General features: G+C 51.3%; 1 protein-coding gene across 1 annotated transcript; it reads right to left on the reverse strand.

The window, feature by feature from the left end:
* On the reverse strand, positions 1-19,938 carry PSMB8 (proteasome 20S subunit beta 8). Its single transcript, XM_070936335.1, has 6 exons — positions 19,780-19,938; positions 16,964-17,105; positions 15,095-15,206; positions 12,201-12,330; positions 1,174-1,378; positions 1-202 (listed from the first exon to the last, which is right to left on the reverse strand). The coding sequence occupies exons 1-6, from the start codon at positions 19,927-19,929 to the stop codon at positions 114-116; spliced, it is 828 nt and encodes a 275-aa protein (XP_070792436.1). The 5' UTR covers positions 19,930-19,938; the 3' UTR covers positions 1-113.
* Positions 19,939-21,659: the final 1,721 nt, after the last annotated feature.

Consider the following 21,659-nt stretch of genomic DNA (forward strand, 5'->3'; position numbering starts at 1 on the left):
AATGCGGTTTATTGTTGCCCCGTGAAAAGACAGTGGGGATGGTCCCCCATCCGTTTCCTCTCTGCCAGCCCTGAGTGTCAGAAGATCTCTGTGCTTGTGGTCATCTGCCCATCTCACTTCTTCTCCTCTGAATACTGCTGCAGCAAGTCACTGACATCCGTCCGCCCAACCCGGATCCAGCCATCTTCCTTCATATGATACACTGGAGGACACAGAAACGGGCAGAAAGTCAATAAGGGACAGTGCAAAATTCGCCTCTATCCCAAGGGTGAAATCCAGGGGTGAAATGCTACCAGTTTGGGCCGGTTCTCCCGAACCAGTAGTAAAAAATGCTACTGGCTCGCCAAACCGGTAGTAAAAAAATAAAAAAAAAAGTTCAAAAAATCAGCTGAGCGACGTGCGATCATCAGAACTTTTTCTTTTTTTTTACTTTTTAAGCATTTTTTTACTACCGGTTCTCTGGAACCGGTAGTAAAAAGATGCTTTAAAAAGGTAAAAAGAGGTTCCAACGATCACAGCTGTGGCACATGATTGTGGGAATTTTTTTAAAAACTTTTTTAAAGCATTATTTTACTACCGGTTCAGGCAGATAGGTAGTAAAAAATGGTTTTAAAAAGTTTTTTTTAAAAAAGGTTCTGATGATCGCGCGCCACAGCTGTGATCGTCGGAGCCTCTTTTTTAACCTTTTAAAAGCATTTTTTACTACCTATTCACCCAAACCGGTAGTAAAAAATGCTTTAAAAAAGTTTTTAAAAGATCATACGCCACAGCTGATTCCCCCTCCTTGCTGTTCTACTTACCTTCCCAAGCCTCCTTTTGGCACTCAGCATGCAGGCGTGGCCAGTGAACCAGTAGCAAACCGGTTCAGATTTCACCAATGGTGAATTCACCAGCAGGTTCTGACAGGTTCTGGAGAACCGGTAGCGGAAATTTTGAGTAGTTCAGAGAACTAGCAAATATCATCTCTGGCTGGTCCCAGAGTGGGGTGGGAATGAAGATTTTGCAGTATCCTTCCCCTGCCATGCCCACCAAGCCACGCCCACCAAGCCACACCATGCCCACCAAGCCACGCCCATAGAACCGGTAGTAAAATATTTGAATTTCACCACTGCTCTATTCCCCCCCACCCCCACCCCATGCTCCGGGTCACAAGTGGCTGCTTGGGAAACGTACTGTTTACTACTCCGCCCGAGTAGGAATCACGGTGGGTGGCATAGCAGATGGCCCTTCGGCCAAGGTCGTAGGCCTCCTCCACGCTCAGGTCAGGCCGATGCCCACTGTCCAGGACTCCATAGGCGTATGTGTTTCCGCTTCCCGTGGAAAAAAGGGGGCCTTTCAGCCGAGCACCTCCATCATCAATGTAGTACAGACCAGGGCCCTGAAAACAGAGGGGATCGTGAGTCTCTGCAGCTCTGCCTTTGTTTGCTTTTCCTGAGGGATTGTGCAGCCCAGCCCTGGCCAGAGAGCAGCACCTTCACTCCTTGTTCCAGGGTGTGGTTAAGGGTTACACTCCAAACATCGGCAGGACACAACCTTAACAGTAATCCACAGCACTGCCTGGCCAATCTAGGAGAATCCTTGGTTGGACTCTATTAGTTCTGGATGGGAGACCACCAAGAAATTCCCAGGTTAGACTAAGAAGTAAAAGTGAAAGCAGAGCCAATTTGGTACAGTGGTGAAGGCACCAGACTATGTTAGAAACCGGGAGACTGGGAGTTCTAGTTGTTAGAAACTGGATCTAGCCCAATAACTCAAAGACATAGCCCAATTCTTTTCAGTAGTTTTATTGTTGGTCTGTTGGTACTGGAGGTCACTGACCTTGTACCTTTCTCTTTCAGGTATACATCTGGAATCAACTGTGGAACATGTGGTTGGCCCTTTTGTACCCAGGAGGAGGGGTCAAGAGGTAAGGAGTGGTTACAGGGATTATGGGATATGTGGTTAGTTAACCCTTGAAGGACCGGGTGGTCAGGGAGAAGTAATAGTTAGGCATTTATCATGACAAAACCCCCTCTAAATGCCTAACTGGATACCAGGGGTAATGTATGCGCACATACAGGAAATACACAAGTACAGACATGAATTACAAGCAAACACGCATTTTTGACATTAGGTAAGCATGTTGTTTATGTGGTAGGGGTTTAGTGAGAATATCTGCTGTTTGCTCCTCTGTGTCACAGTGTACTGCTCTAATGAATCCTATCTCTGAAAACTGCCTGACGTGTTTGTATTTAATGTCAATGTGTCTAGAACGCTGACCTATGGCATCGGCCCTAGAGATCTCTATTGCTGCTTTGTTGTCTTCGTGGATAACTATTGGATATGAGGGTTCAGCCCAGATGTCGCAGAGCAGGTCATCGAACCATACTAAATTGTTTGCGGCCTTTGATAGGCAAACAAATTCTGCTTCCGTGGTTGATGTGGCCACCAGTTTTTGCTTTCCAGTGTACCAATGGATGGGGCAATTGTTGAGTAGTAGCACGTAGCCAGAGGTGCTTTTTCTGCATCCTATGTCCCCAGCCCAGTCAGCGTCAGCATAGCAGGTTAGCTTTGGTTTCTCGGATGTTTCTGGTTCTAGGCAGAGTAGGGCATCCGCGCTGAATTTTAAGTATCTGAGTAGTCTTTTGATGGCGTTCCAGTGTATTAACGTGGGCTTGCTTACATGCCTGGACAGTAGATTGACGGCTAAGGCGATGTCGGGCCTGGTCCAGTTGGATATGTATAGCAGTGACCCTATCGTTGATCTATACAGTTTGTTGTCTGTGAAGGGTTCAGATTCCTCATACATGGTCTTCAGGAACTCAGGCTGCATGGGGGTCTCGCTGGGTTTTGCTTCGGACATGTTGCATTTGGACAGCAGCTCGATGATCTTTTCTCTCTGGGAGAGGCGGAAGCCCTTGTTGGTTTTTATCACTTGGACCCCTAGGTACCTGTCAATCTTCCCGAGTGACTTTAGGGAGAAGTGGCTACCCAGGTCGGTGGCGAACTTGTCACATCTGTCCTTGTGTTTGCTGATGTACAAGATGTCGTCCACGTAAACGAGCACACCCTCGAATGTGTTGTTTTCTCTCCTCGTAAAGAAACATTTGTCGGCTGAGGTGGCCTCGAAGCCCATGGATCTGAGGGCCTTGGCCAGGCAGTCATACCACCTTTTGCCTGACTGCTTGAGTCCGTACAGGCTTTTGTTCAGCAGCCAGGTTTGGTCCTCGCCTTTGTTGTATCCAGGCGGCGCCTTGACGTATATTTCTTTGTCCAACTCGGCGTGCAGGTACGCTGTTTGCACGTCGAACTGGAAGACCTCCAAGCCTAGGATGGTGGCTATCACCAGGGCGCTTTTGACGCTCTCCGCCCTGACGGTTGGCGAGTAGGTGTCTGTATAGTCTTCGGGGTATCTTTGGGCGAAACCCTGCGCGACTAATCTTGCCTTGTATAGGACCTTGTTGTCCTCTAATGTCTTGACCCTGAACACCCATTTGGTTCCTATTGGTTTTTTGTCCCCTGGAACTTGGGCAGGTGAGTATACCTGGAGGTTCCTTAGGCTTTCCATCTCCTTCTCCATGGCAGACATCCATTTTTCTTTTTCTTCCTGGGGGAGCCCGAGGATGTCCTCATATGAGCTGGGCGTGAAATGGGTGTTGTGGATGGTCATAACGTAGTCCTCTAACTTCTTTGGTAGCTTGTTTCTGGTTCCTCTGATTGGCCTGCTGGGGGTTGGTTCGGTTTCCTGCATGTTGTCTGCCTCATTATCCGTTAGGTCATCTATCTTCAGTGAGGGGTGCCCTTCTTTCCAACCTTTGACGCTTGCCTTGCGATGGTTGGCTTTGTGCCCTGTGACCTCTCTGACCTCCCTTTCCCCTTGGTCATGCTCGAACGTGACCCTATTGGTTGGGATGTCATTGGAGTGTACCCTCGACCAGTTTGCGTTTTCGTGGAAACTGGCTGATCTGGAAACCACAAAACGGTTATTGTTGTCGACAAATCTGTAGCCCTTTGTGCCCGGTTCGTAACCCACGAACCTTAACCTTTTTGATAATTTTTCCCCCTTTCTTCTTAGCTGCCTGGGAATGTGGACATCAGCTGGGGCGCCGAATATGTGTAAGTGAGCAATGTTGGGCTTTCTGTTGTATAGCATCTCGTATGGTGTCTTATTGATAGAGCTTGACCACAGTCTATTCAGGGTGTAATTGGCGTAGTGTAATGCCTCTGACCAGAAATGCTGCCCCATCTCAGCATCCTCCAGGGCGCATCTCATCATGGTTTGCAACACCCCGTTTTTTCTCTCTGAGACTCCATTTTGGAAGGGGGAGAAAGGTGAAGAGGTGTAATGCGCTATGCCCTGCTCCCTCAGCCACCTTGTGAACTCTTTGGCCATGAACTCTGAGCCCCTATCGGTCATTATCTGCCTTATTCTCATGTTGTGTTGCATGTCTACTCTCCTGTGGAATTCTTTAAACCTTTGGAACACTTCATTTTTGTGTCTCAGGGAGTAGACATACCCGTACCTGGTGTAGTCATCTACAATCGTGAGGAAGAACCGCTTCCTATGTCCTACAGAGGGTTTCATTGGCCCTACCAAGTCCATATGCACCAATTGGAAGGGGTATTCCGTGGTTCGTTTGGATCCCCTGGGGATGGCCTTAACCTTGATCTTAGAACGCTTACAAACTGAACACTCCAAGTAGTTTTCGCAGTTCTTTACTTTGAGACCCTCGGTACATTCCGTCATTTTCTTTACAATGGGGAAGCTTATGTGTCCCAGTCTCCTGTGGAGGAGATGGGCGCAGTTATCATGCAGTGGCTTGCCGATAGATACGGACTTGCTTGTCTTCTCATGGCTACTTCCTGCCTCCTGCTGCACCCCCTCTGTTTCTGGATACTTATCTATCCTGTGGTTTGTGCTGGCATCAATGCCTTCTTCCTCTCTTGCATTGGGTGTGAAGTAGGGGAGTCCCTCGTGTATGGTTACCTTTCCTATCTCTTTCCCCTGCTTGATCAAGTGTGCCTTTCCATCTTTAAACTTTATTTCTATATTTGTGTCTCGTGTTAGCCTCGTGATGGCCAGCACATTGTGGGGAATCTCTGGTATGTACAGTACCTCCTTTAAGTCCCCTAGCTGTGTGATGTGTACGTTTCCTTTCCCCACTACTCTGACCTTGCTTTGGTTTGCCACCTTTATCTCTGAGTCTATTTTTGTGAGTGAGTCTAGCAGCTCTGGGTTACAGGTAGTGTGACTTGTGGCCCCTGAATCTAGAAGCCATGAGTTTCTCTCTATCTTGTGTTTGTCATCTGGGTCATCGTGCCTGATCCCGTACATGGAGCCAGAGCTACTCTCCCTGGAGTGGTCTCTGCGCTCGTGGTGTTTCTTGGGGTTGGGTGACCATCCTCGCCCCCTTTCCTTTGGGTACCTGCGTTCAGGTGACCTTCCCCCTCTACTGTCGTGCTGCCCCCTATCCCTATGGTTCCTGGGGCAATCCTTTTTTAAGTGGTTCCTTGATCCACAAGCATAACATTCTGAGGTATCCCTGGCCCTATCCTGGAAATCCACCCTCTTTGTGGGTCTGGGGTCCCCTTTGGCTAGTTGGCGTTCCCTCCTCAGGGTGTCCTCTGCAACAAGCTGACTGGTCAGTGAGCCTAGTGTGAGGTATTGCATGTTGAGGCTATTTAGTTGGGTCATGAATATGTCCCAGCTGCTATCAAGAGAGTTTATGATTATGCTTATCATGCTCTCTTCAGTGATGATTTCCCCCCTCTGCATGAGTTCTGTCCTTGCAGCATTCATCTTTAAGATGTGCTCACTCATGGGGACCCCTGCCTTATGCTTGGTGGAGTGGAACTCCCTGGATAGTCTAGTGGTGGTGGCTCTGCTTTGGCTATAAAACAGGTTACATAATTTTTGCATAATATCATAAACAGTTAGATTGTCCTCAATAGATGGATACATAGCGGATGGAATGGAGGTTAACATGATGCAAAATGCCCTGTGATGAATGCAGTCAATTTCCAGTGACCAGGGCTTTTGGGGAGGTTTGTTAGCTAGGAACAGTGCATTCTCTCTCATGAGAGCAACTCTTAATTGTTGGCTCCACTCTATAATATTACCCCCATCTAACTGCAGTTTTGGCAAATTGGCATAATTTGCCCCAGAAATGTTAGTAAGGTTACTTACTGGGGGGAGCTGTCCATGGTCCAAGTTGTGATTAAATTCACAATAAGGCTTTGGGATGTCTGTGGCCATTCTGTACTTGCTTGGATCTATGTAACTTGCTTCTCTTATTACAGGCAGGTACTGGGCATGCGCGAAGCTCATTCCGCGCTGGAGTCCATCGGGTGAGGTTCCTGTTGCTGGAGCTCCCAGGCCTAGGCCTAGGCCCGTCGGTGGGAGGCTGGACCCGCCTCCGGTGGGTCCGAAGATCCCTCCCTGAGGTGGACACCACTGCTGGATGGCCGGATCCCCGGCGAAGAAGGGCAGAAGGTGAGGGGGCGACGCGGTCGTAAGTCGAGGACTTTCGCGGGTCGGCGGCGCGGCAGCAGCGGAGGTCGTAGGTTGAGGACTTCCTGCTCCCGGCGGCTCGGCGGCAATGGCGGCGGCGGCGGCTGATCCTCCCTCGTGGTCGCTGGTCCCTGGTCGCGTGGACTGGCCTGATGGGTGTCGTGGCGTTGGTGAGTAGCCGGTCCTTCTCTTCTGCCTCGGGCCTCGCGTTGTCGGTGTAGCGGGTGGTGAGTTCGAGTCCTGCGGTTGACTTTTCCTGCAGGTGGGCGGTCTTTTGTGCCGGTTGCTGGTGCGCGCGGAGTTTTTTGTGGGCTGTGCCTCGGTTGCCTGGTCTCTGTTGGTTGTCCTGGCCTTCTTGTGCCCCCCGGGATTTTTCTTCGATTTATTGAGTGCCGCGGGAGGCTCGAAAGCAGAGCCTAGGGCAGCGGTGATGGTCTCGATTGCCTTTTGCAACTCGAGATCGGTGGGCGTTTTTCTTTTTGTTATTGCGATCTCTTCGTGGTCGCTTTCAGAGTTGGGCTCTTCGTAGTCACTTTCTGAGTCTCCCTCGTCTGTTTCGGGGTTCGGGCATTTTCGCGCCAAGGGATTCAAATCCTGGCTTCCCATTGGCTGGTGCTCGTCCCAAGATGGCCGCCGGGAAGGGGGCGCGGAGATGGATTCTGCCGGCTCAGGGTCATCGGGTTGGGGTGGCTTACCCTTTTTTGCTGGCTTTTCTTTCTCTGTGGTCTTTGGGGCCTCGATCGCTGCTTCTTGTTGTTCGAAGAGGCTTTGAAGGTCCGCGATGAGGTTTTCTTTGTTGCTGTTTCCCTCCATCAGTTTCAGGATGGAGAGTTTGAATTTATTCATTTTCTGTGCTGTTTCTTCTTCCGGGGCGATGATTTCCTTGGATGGCCCCTCTTCATCTGATTGTGAGTCCAGGCTGGAGTCCTGTTCGCTTCCAGCTTCTGTCTCCTCCATGGCTGTGGCTTCGGTTGCAAGCTTCTCAGCCATCTTCTTGGTAAGAGCTCTGGTCTGTGCTCTGTTTGCTTCTTCAGGATAGGTGTTGGGTTCAGTCATTGTCTGGAGTTATGGGCAACCGACCTCTGCTACCATTTTGTTAGAAACTGGATCTAGCCCAATAACTCAAAGACATAGCCCAATTCTTTTCAGTAGTTTTATTGTTGGTCTGTTGGTACTGGAGGTCACTGACCTTGTACCTTTCTCTTTCAGGTATACATCTGGAATCAACTGTGGAACATGTGGTTGGCCCTTTTGTACCCAGGAGGAGGGGTCAAGAGGTAAGGAGTGGTTACAGGGATTATGGGATATGTGGTTAGTTAACCCTTGAAGGACCGGGTGGTCAGGGAGAAGTAATAGTTAGGCATTTATCATGACACTAGTCCCACCTTAGCCATGAAAGCCAGCTGGGTGACCTTGAACCGGTCATGCTCTCTGATCCCAACCCACCTCACAGGGTTGTTGTTGTGAGGAAAATAAGAGAAAAAAGGAGTGTTAGGTATGTTTGCCACCTTAAGTCATTTATAGAAATAATAAAGGCGGGATAAAACATTCCCAAAAGAAAAAACAGTCCAGAAAAAAACCATGGCAAACCATTTTGTACTCCTGCCAAGACAAGACCTGGTCAGCCATCCTATCCATCTAAAAAATCCTGTAATCCTTTCCCCTCCTAAAACTGAAAAGGCTCATCCTTTCACTCTAGGGCCCAATGTTGTGGCCCGTCAGCGGCCTGTGCGGATTGTAGCTAATTCTGACAGCAAGGAGGTTGGTGTGGTGTTGTGCCAGCAGCCTGTGCAGCTGGCATCCGAGTCAGACAATGAGGAGGCTGGAGAAAATGTGGTGCCAGAGGCAGGGATTCAGCCAGGGCCTTCAGAACCTCCAGAAGCTCCTTTAAGTGAAGAGGACAAAGAGGAGGAGCCTCTTCTCAATGCATGGATGCGCAGAGCAGCCAAAAGGCAGGAGCAGCTCCTCTGGAGGAGGTCTCCTCAAGTGTAAGGCTTGGGGCTAATTGGCCACTCCCTTAGCCTATTTAAGGAGGAACGCTGAATGAAGCAATTTGTAGGGAACAACTTGAGTTGACTCTACTTCGCGTCTGGATTCTCTGCAAATTGCTTCTGGGCTTTCTGCCAACCTTAGTAAGATTGTGATTACTTTATCTTTGGTTTCTTGTAGGCTGTTAAGAAAGTTTATTAACAGCCTTTGTTTTGAAAAAGACTGAGTTATTTTAGTAAATTAAGTTTTGTACAAACTTTGTGTGTGCTGTGTTCTTTGGGATCCGGAGCTGGGGCAGAACACCCAATGATTTAGGCCAGTGATGGAGAACCTATGGCACGCGTGCCCAAAGTGGCATGCAAAGCCGTGTCTCCTTGCATGCGCGACCTTGCCTGTTTATCTTCCAGGTTTCTGGTGCACATGTGCACGTGACGATCAGTTGTCCTTCGCACGTGCAACAGTGCTGAAAACCGGTGTGCGCATGTGTGCCGTCCAGCTGATTGTCGGGTGCGCATGCGTGCCAGAACCCAGAAGTTCGGCTTTTCCAGAGCGCGATCCCTTTGCGCACGCAGCAGTCCCGAAAACCGGCCTGTGCATGCATGCCAGACAGCTGATCATCGGGCATGCATGCGCGCGAGAAGCTATAAATTTGGCTTTTCTGGAGTGCAGCCCTGACGAGGGCGTGCACATGTGATGTTTCTGCGCAACCAGGGGTGAAATGCTCCCAGTTTGGATCGGTTCGACCAAACCGGTAGTGATGGAGACTGGTGGTTCGGAGAACTGGTAGCGATGGCGGCGCAAGGTTCCACCCACTCGCCCGGTGTTACTTCCCGGTTTTAACCTGTTTTTTATCCTCTGCACATGCATAGAGTGGTTTGCGCATGCACATGGGGTCCAAGCATGCACCTGACTGGTTGGGAAGTTAAGTAGATTTCACCCTTGCATGCAACCGAGGGGTGGGTTCTACTTTTTTTTTTTTTTTTTAAATTTGATTTATATGCCGCCCTTCTCCGGAGACTCAGGGCGGCTTACAATGCGTTAAGCAATAGCCTTCATACTTTTGTATATTTATACAATGGGTGTGTGCTTCTGCGCATGCACAGATTATATATGATGATGTCGGGGCAGATGAGCAGACCCTCCCGCCGCCATTACTACCGGTTCGCAAGAACCGGACCGAACCGGGAGCAGCCCTCCACTGGCGCAACCTTTTCGGCACTTCGCCATGATTGACCTAGGCTGTGTGTGGGCCACACTTTTCACAATTCTGGGGTATCAGATAACCCCCAACTCTCTTTTCTGAAGCTAATGTCTAAAAACCAAACCTTCTTTTGATTTTTTGCTAGAATACTTCAAAGAGTCTCCTTTCCCTTCCATTCCTCTCCCCTTCCCCTTCCCTTTCTTCCCCTTTCTCTTTCCCTTCCCCTTCCCTTCCTCTCCCCTTCTCTTTCCCTCCCCTTGACTTAGGTTTAGGTTTATTTGATTTGTATACCGCCCTACTCCCGAAGGACTCAGGGCGGTGAACAGCCAACAATAAAATACATAAATACAAAAAATTTAAAAACCAGATAAAATCAAATTAAATCATTTTGGCCCAGACAGATTAAAACACCCCAATAATTTAAAAACAGATTAAAATTTACATATTTATAAAGGGAAGAAATTAGGCCAAGCCCGCCTGATGGAATAAAAAGGTCTTCACAGCATGTCAGAAGGAGCGCAGATCCGGGATCCTCCGTATCTCCGGGGGGAGCTCATTCCAGATGGTAGGTGCCCCCACAGAGAAGGCTCTCCCCCTAGGGGCCGCCAGTCGACACTGTTTGGCTGACGGCACCCGGAGGAGTCCCTCTCTATGAGAGCGTACTGGCCAGTGGGAGGCTATTGGTGGTAGTAGGCGGTCCCGTAAATAACCAGGTCCTAAGCCATGGAGCGCTTTAAAGGTGGTAACCAAAACCTTGAAGCGCACCCGGAAGACCACCGGGAGCCAGTGCAGCTCGCGCAGGAGAGGTGTTACATGGGAGCGCCATGTCGCTCCCATTACCACCCGCGCGGCTGCACTCTGCGCCAGTTGGAGCCTCCGGGTGCTCCTCAAGGGGAGCCCCATGTAGAGAGCATTACAATAGTCCAGGCGGGAGGTGACGAGGGCATGAGTGACCGTGCGTAACGAGTCCCGATCCAGAAAGGGACACAACTGGCGAATCAGGCGAACCTGATAAAAAATCCTCCCGGTCACGGCCGTCAAGTGCTCTTCTAAAGACAGCCGTGAGTCCAGGAGGACGCCCAAGTTGCGAGCCCTCTCTGTGGGGGCCAATGATTCGCCCCCAATAGTCAGTGATGGGGTCAACTGACTATATCGGGACGTCGGAAACCACAGCCACTCGGTCTTGGATGGATTGAGCCTGAGCCTGTTCCTCCCCATCCAGATCCGTACGGCCTCCAGGCACCGGGACATCACTTCAAGGGCATCGTTGGGGTGATCCGGGGTGGAGATGTACAGCTGGGTGTCGTCAGCGTACTGATGGTACTCCACCCCGAAACCACGGATGATCTCGCCCAGCGGCTTCACATAAATGTTGAACAGGAAAGGCGAGAGGACCGACCCTTGCGGCACCCCACATATGAGGGGCCTCGGGGTCGACCTCTGTCCCCCTGTCAACACAGACTGCAACCGGTCAGAGAGAAAGGAGGAGAACCACCGCAACACAGTGCCTCCCACCCCTAACTCTTCCAACCGGTGCAGCATGATACCATGGTCGATGGTATCAAAAGCCGCTGAGAGATCTAACAGGACCAGGACAGAGGAGCACCCCCTGTCCCGAGCCCTCCAGAGATCATCAACCAACGCGACCAATGCCGTTTCCGTGCTGTACCCGGGCCTGAAGCCCGACTGGAACGGATCCAGATACGTCATTTCATCCAGGTGCTGGGGGAGCTGTTGCGCAACCACACTCTCAACAACCTTCGCCACAAAACGAAGGTTGGAGACCGGACGATAATTTACCAACATTGCCGGGTCCAGGGAAGGCTTCTTGAGGAGAGGCCTCACCACCGCTTCTTTCAAGGCGGCAGGAAAGACACCCTCACCCAACGAAGCATTTATAATCCCCTGGAACCAGCCTCGTGTCACCTCCCGAGAAGCCAACACTAACCAGGAGGGACACGGGTCCAATAAACAAGTGGTCGCATTCAGTCTACCCAGAATCCTGTCCACGTCCTCAGGGGTCACAGGATCAAACTCATCCCAGATAACATTCTCAAGACCTGCCCCAGTCGCTCCCCCTGAGACTACCCAGTCAGAGTCCAGATCTTCCCGAATCTGAGTGATTTTGTCATACAGATATTGAACAAAATCCTCGGCTCTACCCTCCAAGGGGTCCTCCCGCGCTTCCTGGTGGAGCAGGGAGCGGGTCACCCTAAACAGGGCGGCTGGGTGATTATCTGATGATGCAATAAGAGCAGCAAAATAGCTACATTTCACTGCTTTTATCGCCACTAGGTAATTCCTAATATGAGATCTTACCAGTGTCCGGTCAGATTCAGAAAGACTGGCCCTCCAACTACTCTCTAGGCGTCTTTTCCGGCGCTTCAACTCCCTCAGCTCCTCCTCCCTTTCCCTCCCCTCCCCTCCCTTCTTTTCCTTCCCTTCCCCTCCCATCCCCTTCCCTTCCCACCCTCCCCTGGCTTGTCTGTTCTCCCTCCCTCCCTCCCTGCCAGCAATTACCTTCTTGTCCCATCCGCATACCATACTGCCCACCGAGAGACCCATGCCCCGGTATTCAACCAGCATGTTGGCCAAGAGCTTGGAGGCAGCCGAGACGCTGATCCGTTCCTTGTTCCGAAGGAAGTAGAGTCTGCATTGGGAGGGCAGAAGGCAGGCAGAATCAAAGGAAGAGGGTCTGTCTTCCTACTCCATGTCCCCAGATATTTCTGTATCTCCCCAGGCCTTCAGGCTCTGTCTGACCACAATGGACCCATCGGATTCCCTGTATAAGAGGAAGGGTTCCAGGATCCCTCTGCGTTTACACTGAGCCAAGGGTGCCCAAAGAGAGACCCAAAGCTTTGGTGGGCTTTTTAGGGCCTCCCTGAACATTCCCATCAAATTGCCATCTTTAATCTAACGGTAGGGAAAATGTTAAAGGCAACAGCAATCATCTGATCAAAGGAACTTAATTTAAATTAAATGTCCGCAGGTAGTTCTCGACTTACGACCACGATCGAACCCAACATGTCAATTGCTAAGTGAGACAGTTGTTAAGTGAATTTTGCTCCATTTTATGACCCTTTCTTGCCACGGTTGTTAAGCGAATCACCGCAGTTGTTAAATTAGTAACACGGTTGTTAAGTGAATCTGGCTTCCCCCTTGAGTTTGCTGGTCAGAAAGTGGCAACGGGATCGCATCACCTCGGGACGCTGCACCCGTCATAAATATGAATCAATTGTCAAGTGTCTGAATTTTGATCACGTGGCCATAGGGAATGTTGCAATGGTTGTAGGTGCGAAAATGTTGATGTTACTTTTTTTGGTGCTGTTATAAGGTTGAACAGTCACTAAATGTTGTAAGTCGAGGACTATCTGTACTACAATCAGATTTCTTTTGCCTTTTTTTTTTTAATTTGATTTATATGCCGCCCTTCTCCGGAGACTCAGGGCGGCTTACAATGTGCTCAGCAATAGCCTTCATCCTTTTGTATATTTGTACAAAGTCAGCTTATTGCCCCCACAAACTGGGTCCTCATTTCACCTACCTTAGAAAGGATGGAAGGCTGAGTCAACCTTGAGCCTTGGCGAGATTCGAACCTGCATTAATTGCAGGCAGCTGGTCTTAATAACCAGCTTAATAACAGGGTGCCTTAGACCACTGTACTATCAAGGCTCTTTTTGTCTTGCCCCTACCCGTATCTCCAAAGGGCAGCTCCTGGCACCCTTGTCTAGAGTCTTCATCCCCAAATCACTGTGTGTGGCTGGCACTCATTTGACAGTGAAGCTTATAATTTCTCATTGTCTGCTCGGTTTTTACTGACGCTGTCCTTGATTTTCTTAACTCAGTCTGGTCAGTGAGGACCCACAGAAAGATGGCTATGGATTATTAGCAGGTTTAGGGACTGCCACAAAGAGGGGCCCAAATTATTCTCCAAAGCACCGGAAGGCAGGACAAGAAACAATGTTTGGAAACTAAATTTCCTAACAGGAAGGACAATTACTGTATTTTTCAGACTATAAGACGAACCTAAATTTAGAAGAGGAAAACAACAAATGGACTACCTTTTTTCAGGCCTTTTCCAGTCTTTTTTCAGCCTGTTTCCAGGGCTTTTTTTTGGTCCCATTTTCAAGGCTTTTTTCAGCCCATTTTGGGGGCTTTTTTGGCCAGTTTTTTAGGGTTTTTTGACCCTTTTTTGAGGTCGTTTTTGATGCTTTTTTTGGCCAAAAAAGCCCCAAATATGAGCTAAAAGAAGCCTCAAAAACAGGCCAGAAAAAGCCCAAAAACGGGTTGAAAAAAGCATCAAAAATGGGCCCAAAATGCCTCAAAAACAGGCCCCAAAAGAGGTTGAAAAAAGCATCAAAAATGGGCCCCAAATGCCTCAAAAACAGGCCCAAAAAGCCTCGAAAATGGGCCAAAAAAGCCCCCAAAACAGGCCAAAAAAGCCTCAAAAACAGGCCAAAAAAGCCTCAAAAATGGGCCAAAAAAGGCCTTAAAAAGGTTTAAAAAGGCCCGAAAACAGGGTGTGCAGAAGTCAAAAAAATGGCTGGCGGGTGGGTAGGGCTTTGGCAATATTCTGTCTATAAGATGCACAGACATTTTTGCCCCCTTTTGGGAGACAAAAAAAGTGTGTCTTATAGTCTGAAAAATACATAACCCGTGGAACAGCTTGCCTCCAGAAGTTGTGGGTGCTCCATCACTGGACGTCTTTAAGTAGAGACTGAACAGTCTCTTGTCTGGAATGGTATAGGTCAGTGATGGCTAACTTTTTTGCCATCATGTGCCAAAAGCGTGGGCAGTGTGGGGGGGTCGCGCACGCACGTGCCCACACCCATAATTCTATGCGCCCCCCCCATGCATGCACGCGTGATCCACCTGCACTCCCCCCGCTTTTGGCACATGATGGCACAGTGGGCCCAGTAGGCCCATTTTTTCGCCCTCCCCAGGCTCCAGAGTCTTTCTAGGAGCCTGGGGAGGGCGAAAACGGCCTTCCCTACCGCTCCCCGGAGACTCTCCAGAGGCCGGAAACAGCCTGTTTCCTAACTTCTGGTCGGCCCGGAAGGCCCGAAAATCAGCTGGCCGGAGCGCACATGTGCGCTGGAGCTGAGCTCGCGTGCCCACTGATATGGCTCCGCATGCCACCTGTGGCACGCGTGCCATAGATTCGCCATCACATGTATAGGTTCTCCTGCTTGAGCAGGGGGCTGGACTAGAAGCTCTCCAAAGTCCCTTCCAGCTTGTTCTGTTCTGTTCTGTTCTACTCTATTCTATTCTTAGAATAGAATAGAACGAACAGAGATGGAAGGGACCTTGTAGGTCATCTAGTCCAACCCCCTGCTCAAGCAGGAGAGCCTATATTATTTCTGACCGATGGCTGTCCAGGTGCAGCCAATGAAGCACCAGCATCAGATCCTTACCTGCAATATTTGGCCAGGAGACGCTCCCAATATTGGCAATCGGCCGCGCATCCAGACATGGTGCCCAGCAGGTAAGGGTTGATTTCAATCACCTTGTTGCACAGCAAACTACCTGCGTAGGAGGCAAGGAAGGAAGACGAGAAGAACAGATGAGGCCCACTTAGCACTGCTGTTCGGCAGCTTAGCAGGACATTTTACCCCACCACAAATCAGAAGGAACACAACAGATTTTATAAAAAGGCATTTATCTGCTTTTGCCAACTGCATCTGGAGGAGTTAAGCTGCATCTGATGGAGTGAGCTACAGTGGCACAAAGCCTATTATTTATTTATTTATTTATTTATTTATTTATTTATTTATTTATTTATTTATTTATTTATTTATTTATTTATTTATTTATTTATTTATTTATTTATTTATTTATTTATTATTTATTATTTATTATTTATTATTTATTTATTTATTTATTTAATCAATCAAATTTATATACCGCCCTTCTCCCTGAGGACTCAGGGCGGTGTACAGCCAAATAAAAACATAGACTACAAACATTAAAATACTATTAAAAAGATATATATAAATTTGGCCCCGTAATTAAAAAAAACAATGACAAACCAATTAAAAACATTTAAAAGTGTTAAGCCAGCCCGGCTTGCTGAAAAAAGAAAGTTTTAAGAGCACGGCGGAAGGCACCGAGGTCTTGGATTCTCCTTATCTCTGGGGGCAGCTGGTTCCAGAGGGTAGGTGCCCCCATAGAGAAGGCCCTCCCCCTGGGGGTCACCAGCCTACATTATTTGGCTGATGGCACCCCGAGGAGGCCATCTCTGTAGGAGCGCATGGGTCGATGGGAGGCCGTCGGTAGCAGCAGGCGGTCTCAAAGATATCTAGGTCCTGTGCCATGGAGCGCTTTAAAGGTGATAACCAACACCTTGAAGCGCACCCGGAAGACCACTGGGAGCCAGTGCAGCTCACGCAGGAGAGGTGTTACATGGGAGCGCCATGCGGCTCCCGTGACTACCCGCGCGGCCGCATTCTGGACCAATTGGAGCCTCCGGGTGCCCCTCAAGGGGAGCCCCATGTAGAGAGCGTTGCAGTAATCCAGGCGAGAGGTGACGAGGGCATGAGTGACTGTGCGCGGGGAATCCCGATCAAGAAAGGGCCGCAACTGGCGGATCAGGCAAACCTGACAAAAAGTCCCCCTGGCCACAGCCGTCAGATGTTCCTCCAAGGACGTATTTGTTAGCCTGAAAAAAACTCTACCAGACTTTTTCAAAAGGCAGCTGGACTTCGTTTTTTCCCTGAAGATGTTTCTCTTCTCATCCAAGAAGCTTCTTCAGTTCTAACTGGATAGTGGAGGAGTTCTTTCAGTCCTTCCGCTCCGTTCCTCCATCAGAATAAATCGTCTAGCACATTTACAATCTTTGCAGCATCTTTATGATCAGGTGATCAAAATTCAGACACTTGGCAACCGGCTCATATTTATGACCGTTGCAGTGCCCCGGGGTCACCTGTGATCCCCTTTTGTGACCTTTTGGACCAGCGAAGTCCACGGGGAAGCCAGATTCACTTAACAACCAGGTTACTAACTGATCAACTGCAGTGATTCGCTTAACAACTGTGGCAAGAATCTCTTTATCACTCAACAAAAATGTTAAATCAGGAAACAATTCACTTCACCAATGCCTCGCTTAACAACAGTAGCTCAACTGTAGCCGTAAGTCAAGGACCAGTAAAGTCCCCGGGGATCTGCCTTCTCTCCAAGAGAAGTTTTACTTCTCAGTCTGGCTGGAAGAAAACACAATAGCCAACAACAGATGGACTTGATTTCCCATCCCGCCCCCTTCTTCTTGAAACCACAGAATTGCTCACTGATGTAGCTGCCGGCGGACGCCCGGGAATCGGTGGCCACGATGACTCCGTGCTGGAAGGTGAAGGCCAGTGTGGTGGTGCCGTGGACCGGCTCGAACCGGGAGCCGCTGCTCTCCGAGAGGCTCTTCATGACCTCGGCGGGCTGCGGGGGAAGGAAGGGGGGAGGGGAGAGAGGAAGGGTCCCCGATGAGGATGGAGATGGGATGCAGGAGACCCTCCTGCCAGCAGGATTAACCAGGGGGGAAATCCAAAATTTTCCCCTACCGGTTCTGTGACTTGGTGGGCGTGGCAGGGGAAGGGTACTGCAAAATCTCCATTCCCACCCCACTCCAGGGGAAGGATACTGCAAAATCCCCATTCCCACCCCACTCCAGGGGAAGGATACTGCAAAATCCCCATTCCCTCCCCACTCCTGGGGGAAGGATATTGCAAAATCCCCATTCCCACCCCACTCGGGGGCCAGCCAGAGGTGGCATTTGCCGGTTCTCCGAACTACTCAAAATTTCTGCTACCGGTTCTCCAGAACCTGTTAGAACCTGCTGGATTTCACCCCTGGGATGAGCAGCTTCTTCTGGCACACATGCACAACCACACACACACAAAGACCCACAACCTGAGCCAAAGTTTGGCCCTTCCTTCCCCTTCCAGAATTGGGCCAAAGCCCCCCCTCTTACTTTTCCACATCAGCACTAAAAGCTTTTTTTTGGAGGGGGGGTTAGTGCCCCAAGGAGGCTGATGTCCCATTCTTGGCAACAGACCAGAACGAGAAGGGCGAGGAGGGGGAGAGCACTCTGCATACGCTCAGATGCACTTTGCCTCATGTCTCAAAAAACACTCCCTGGGTGCACCTCCCTCCCTCCTTCCTTCTTTCATCCGGCCTCACAACCACACAGACACACAACCACACAACCCTTGGCCCCAAACCTGAGCCAAGGCCGGCCCTTCCTTTGCCTTCCAGTGGGAAAAGGGCGGGAGGCGGCCGAGCAAAGCCCCTTTCCGGGCCTCAGAATCGGGCCCAAGTCGTCTCCTTTCCCCCCCCCCCCCCCCCGCCCACCTTCCTTCGCCTCCTCCCGTCATCCGGCCGCTAAAAGTTTTTGGAGGAATTTCACTCCAGACAAAACTGCTGCCCGGAGGAAAGTCGACGTCCCATTCTGGGCCACCAAGCCAAACAATGCGGCCAGGGGGACGAGCGAGGGAAGGGAGCACTCTGCATATGCTCAGTTGCCCTTTGCCGCATGTCCCAACAGCCGTTCTCTGGGTGCCCCCTGGGTGCACAACCATACAGAGTCACAGACTCACAACCACACACACACAACCCTCCCCGGGGGGCTCAGAATCGGGCCCAAGCCCCCCCCCCGTCCCCGTCCTTCGCCCCATCATCATCCGGCCGCTTAAAATTTGGGGGTGGGGGGATAATTTCTCTCCCGAGAAGATTGACGTCCCATTCTGGGCACCGCGCCAAACATTTCATCGAGGGGTGGGGGGGGGCAGGACTCTGCATATGCTCAGATGCCCTTTGCCGCATGTCCCAACAGCCGTTCTCTGGGTGCCCCCCTCCCTCCATCCCTCCTTCTTTCGTCCGGCCGCACAACCACACAGAGTCACAGACCCACAACCACACACACACACAACCTTCCCCAGGGCTCAGAATCGGGCCCAAGTCCCCGTCCTTCGCCCCATCATCATCCGGCCGCTTAAAATTTGGGGGTGGGGGTGGGGGGAATTTCTCTCCCGAGAAGATTGACGTCCCATTCTGGGCACTGCGCCAAACAATTCATCGAGGGGTTGGGGGGGGGCAGCACTCTGCAAATGCTCAGATGCCCTTTGCCGCATGTCCCAACAGCCGTTCTCTGGGTGCCCCCTGGGTGCACAACCACACAGAGTCACAGACTCACAACCACACACACACACACATACAACCCTCCCCGGGGGGCTCAGAATCGGGCCCAAGCCCCCCCCCCCCGTCCCCGTCCTTCGCCCCATCATCATCCGGCCGCTTAAAATTTAGGGTTGGGGGGGGGAATTTCTCTCCCGAGAAGATTGACGTCCCATTCTGGGCACCGCGCCAAACATTTCATCGAGGGGTGGGGTGGGGGGCAGCACTCTGCATATGCTCAGATGCCCTTTGCCGCATGTCCCAACAGCCGTTCTCCGGGTGCCCCCCTCCCTCCCTCCTTCTTTCGTCCGGCCGCACAACCACACAGAGTCACAGACCCACAACCACACACACACACACACACACACACACACAACCTTCCCCAGGGCTCAGAATCGGGCCCAAGTCCCAGTCCTTCGCCCCAACATCATCCGGCCGCTTAAAATTTGGTGTTCGGGGGGGGGATTTCTCTCCCGAGAAGATTGACGTCCCATTCTGGGCACCGCGCCAAACAATTCATCGAGGGGTTGGGGGGGCAGCACTCTGCATATGCTCAGATGCCCTTTGCCGCATGTCCCAACCGCCGTTCTCTGGGTGCCCCCTGGGAGCACAACCATACAGAGTCACAGACTCACAACCACACACACACACACATACAACCCTCCCCGGGGGGCTCAGAATCGGGCCCAAGCCCCCCGTCCCCGTCCCCGTCCTTCGCCCCATCATTATCCGGCCGCTTAAAATTTGGGGGTGGGGGGGGAATTTCTCTCCCGAGAAGATTGACGTCCCATTCTGGGCACCGCGCCAAACAATTCATCGAGGGGTGGGGTGGGGGGCAGCACTCTGCATATGCTCAGATGCCCTTTGCCCCACGTGTCAAAATCCACTCCTTGGGTGCGCCCTCCCTCCCTCCCAAGCCCGGCACTTTCCGCGGCCCCACCTGCATCCCCGGGAGCACCGCCATCTGAGGCTCCCGCACCCCGAAAGCGTAGTGCGGGAGCCCTTGGCGGGGTCCGGCGGCGGCCACCCCTCCCGGCAGAGGCGAGTCCCAGTCGCCGCAGGACAGTCCGCAAACATCCAGCAGCGCCATCGCCGCCACTTCCTCTCTCCGGCGCGGTGAAAGCGAAAGCGGCACTCGCGGGGCTCCGCCTGCCCCCTTCCTCGCCCCACGCGTGGGCCGGGCAAAGGCGCCCTTGGAGAGGCGCGGCTAAGGAGGGGAAGGACGGTTTCCTCCCCCCTCCCGCGATCCTTGGGGGTGGACAGGGCTTCCCACCCCCCACAATCAGAAAGGAGCGGGGGGGGGAGGGGGCGAGGGACCTAAAGTGAGGGGTTTCCCCGTGGGGTGTGGGGGCGATGCTGAACCCCGGAGTTGCCTGCATGCCCGCGCTCTGCATCCAGACAGATCCTCACGTGTGGGGTCCTTGGGGCTCTCTGAGCTGGCTTGTTTTCTTGCAGACCTTTCATGGCCCAACTAGGTAACATCATCAGGGCTGGTAAGGAGTGGAGTTTGCCCTCAGTTTATACTGATGTTATATTGTAGCTCAAGGATGACTTGAGGGGTCCTTGGAGCTTTAAGACATTTCATGACCCAACTAGGTAACATCATCAGGGCTGGTAAGGAGTGGGCTTTGCTCTCAGTTTATATTCATGTTATATTGTAGCTCAAGGATGACATGAGGGGTCCTTGGAGCTTTAAGACGTTTCATGACCCAACTAGGTAACATCATCAGGGCTGGTAAGGAGTGGGCTTTGCTCTCAGTTTATATTCATGTTATATTGTAGCTCAAGGATGACATGAGGGGTCCTTGGAGCTTTAAGACGTTTCATGACCCAACTAGGTAACATCATCAGTGTTCCTAAAGAGTGGGCTTTGCTCTCAAGTTTATATTGTGGTGTCTTGCTTGTCTGGTGTGGATCCTCACGTCTGTCCATTCCTCTGTGTCGGGAGTCAGTCCTGCAGACGCATCTGGGAGGGCGATAGGCATGTGATCCTGCCCTGTCAAGCGCACCATGGACCTCCTAGTCCGACCCATCTGGAAATGGCTGTTGTAGGCTTTAGCCACGCAACCGGAGTTTTTTGACGGAGGGGCGACTAGCTGATCTCCTGCATCCCCGTATCCTTCCCGACTCCGGAAGCCCTGGTTCAGCTTTGCTTGTTAGTGGAAAAGCAGGAAACTTTTGTCTTCCACAAAAAGCGCCGCGATCAGAGTTGATAACCCACAAATCCCAGATTATCTCGGGGCCCAAAGAGCCGGGGGGGGGGGGGGGGCGCCTATTCTCCAGTCTCCGTCACAAAGCAGGGATCGGTTAAGGGATCAATCAGAATAGAGCTGGAAGGGTACCTTGGAGGTCTTCTAGTCAAACCCCCTGCTAAAGCAGGAGATCCTAGTACAGTGATGGCTAACCTTTTTGCCGTCGCATGCCAAAAGCTAGGGGAGCGTGGGGAGGTCGCCCACGTGTGTGCCCATACCCATAATTCAATGCGCCCCGCCTCTGCGCATGTGTGCATGCGCGCCACCCCCCCGCTTTTAGCATGTGATGGCCCGGTGGGCCCGGTAGGCTTGTTTTTCACCCTTTCCTAGAAAGCCTCTGGAGCCTGGGGAGGGCAAAAACAGCCTTCCTCATCCCCCCCTGGAGGCCCTCTGGAGGCCGGAAACAGCCCATTTCCCAACTTTCGGTGGGACCAAAAGGCCCAAAAATCAGCTGGCTGGCGCACACATGCATGCTGGAGCTGAGCTATGGCAACACTCGCGTGCCCACTGATATGGCTCCGTGTGCCACCTGTGGCACCCATGCCATCACGGTCCTAGTATATATCCT

This window comes from Pituophis catenifer, unplaced genomic scaffold, assembly GCF_029215685.1.
Source record: "Pituophis catenifer annectens isolate HBS135680 unplaced genomic scaffold, rPitCat1.0.hap2 SCAF_2, whole genome shotgun sequence".
In the NCBI taxonomy this organism is placed as follows: Eukaryota; Metazoa; Chordata; class Lepidosauria; order Squamata; family Colubridae; genus Pituophis; species Pituophis catenifer.

Excerpts from the sequence above, each read along its gene's own strand:
- PSMB8 (XM_070936335.1), bottom strand. The coding sequence starts at position 19,929 with ATGGCGCTGCTGGATGTTTGCGGACTGTCCTGCGGCGACTGGGACTCG. Across the intron at positions 1,379-12,200 it reads TATGCGGATGGGACAAGAAG|GGCCCTGGTCTGTACTACAT; the intron begins GTAATTGCTGGC and ends CTCTGTTTTCAG. Across the intron at positions 203-1,173 it reads CTCGGGCGGAGTAGTAAACA|TGTATCATATGAAGGAAGAT; the intron begins GTACGTTTCCCA and ends TGTGTCCTCCAG.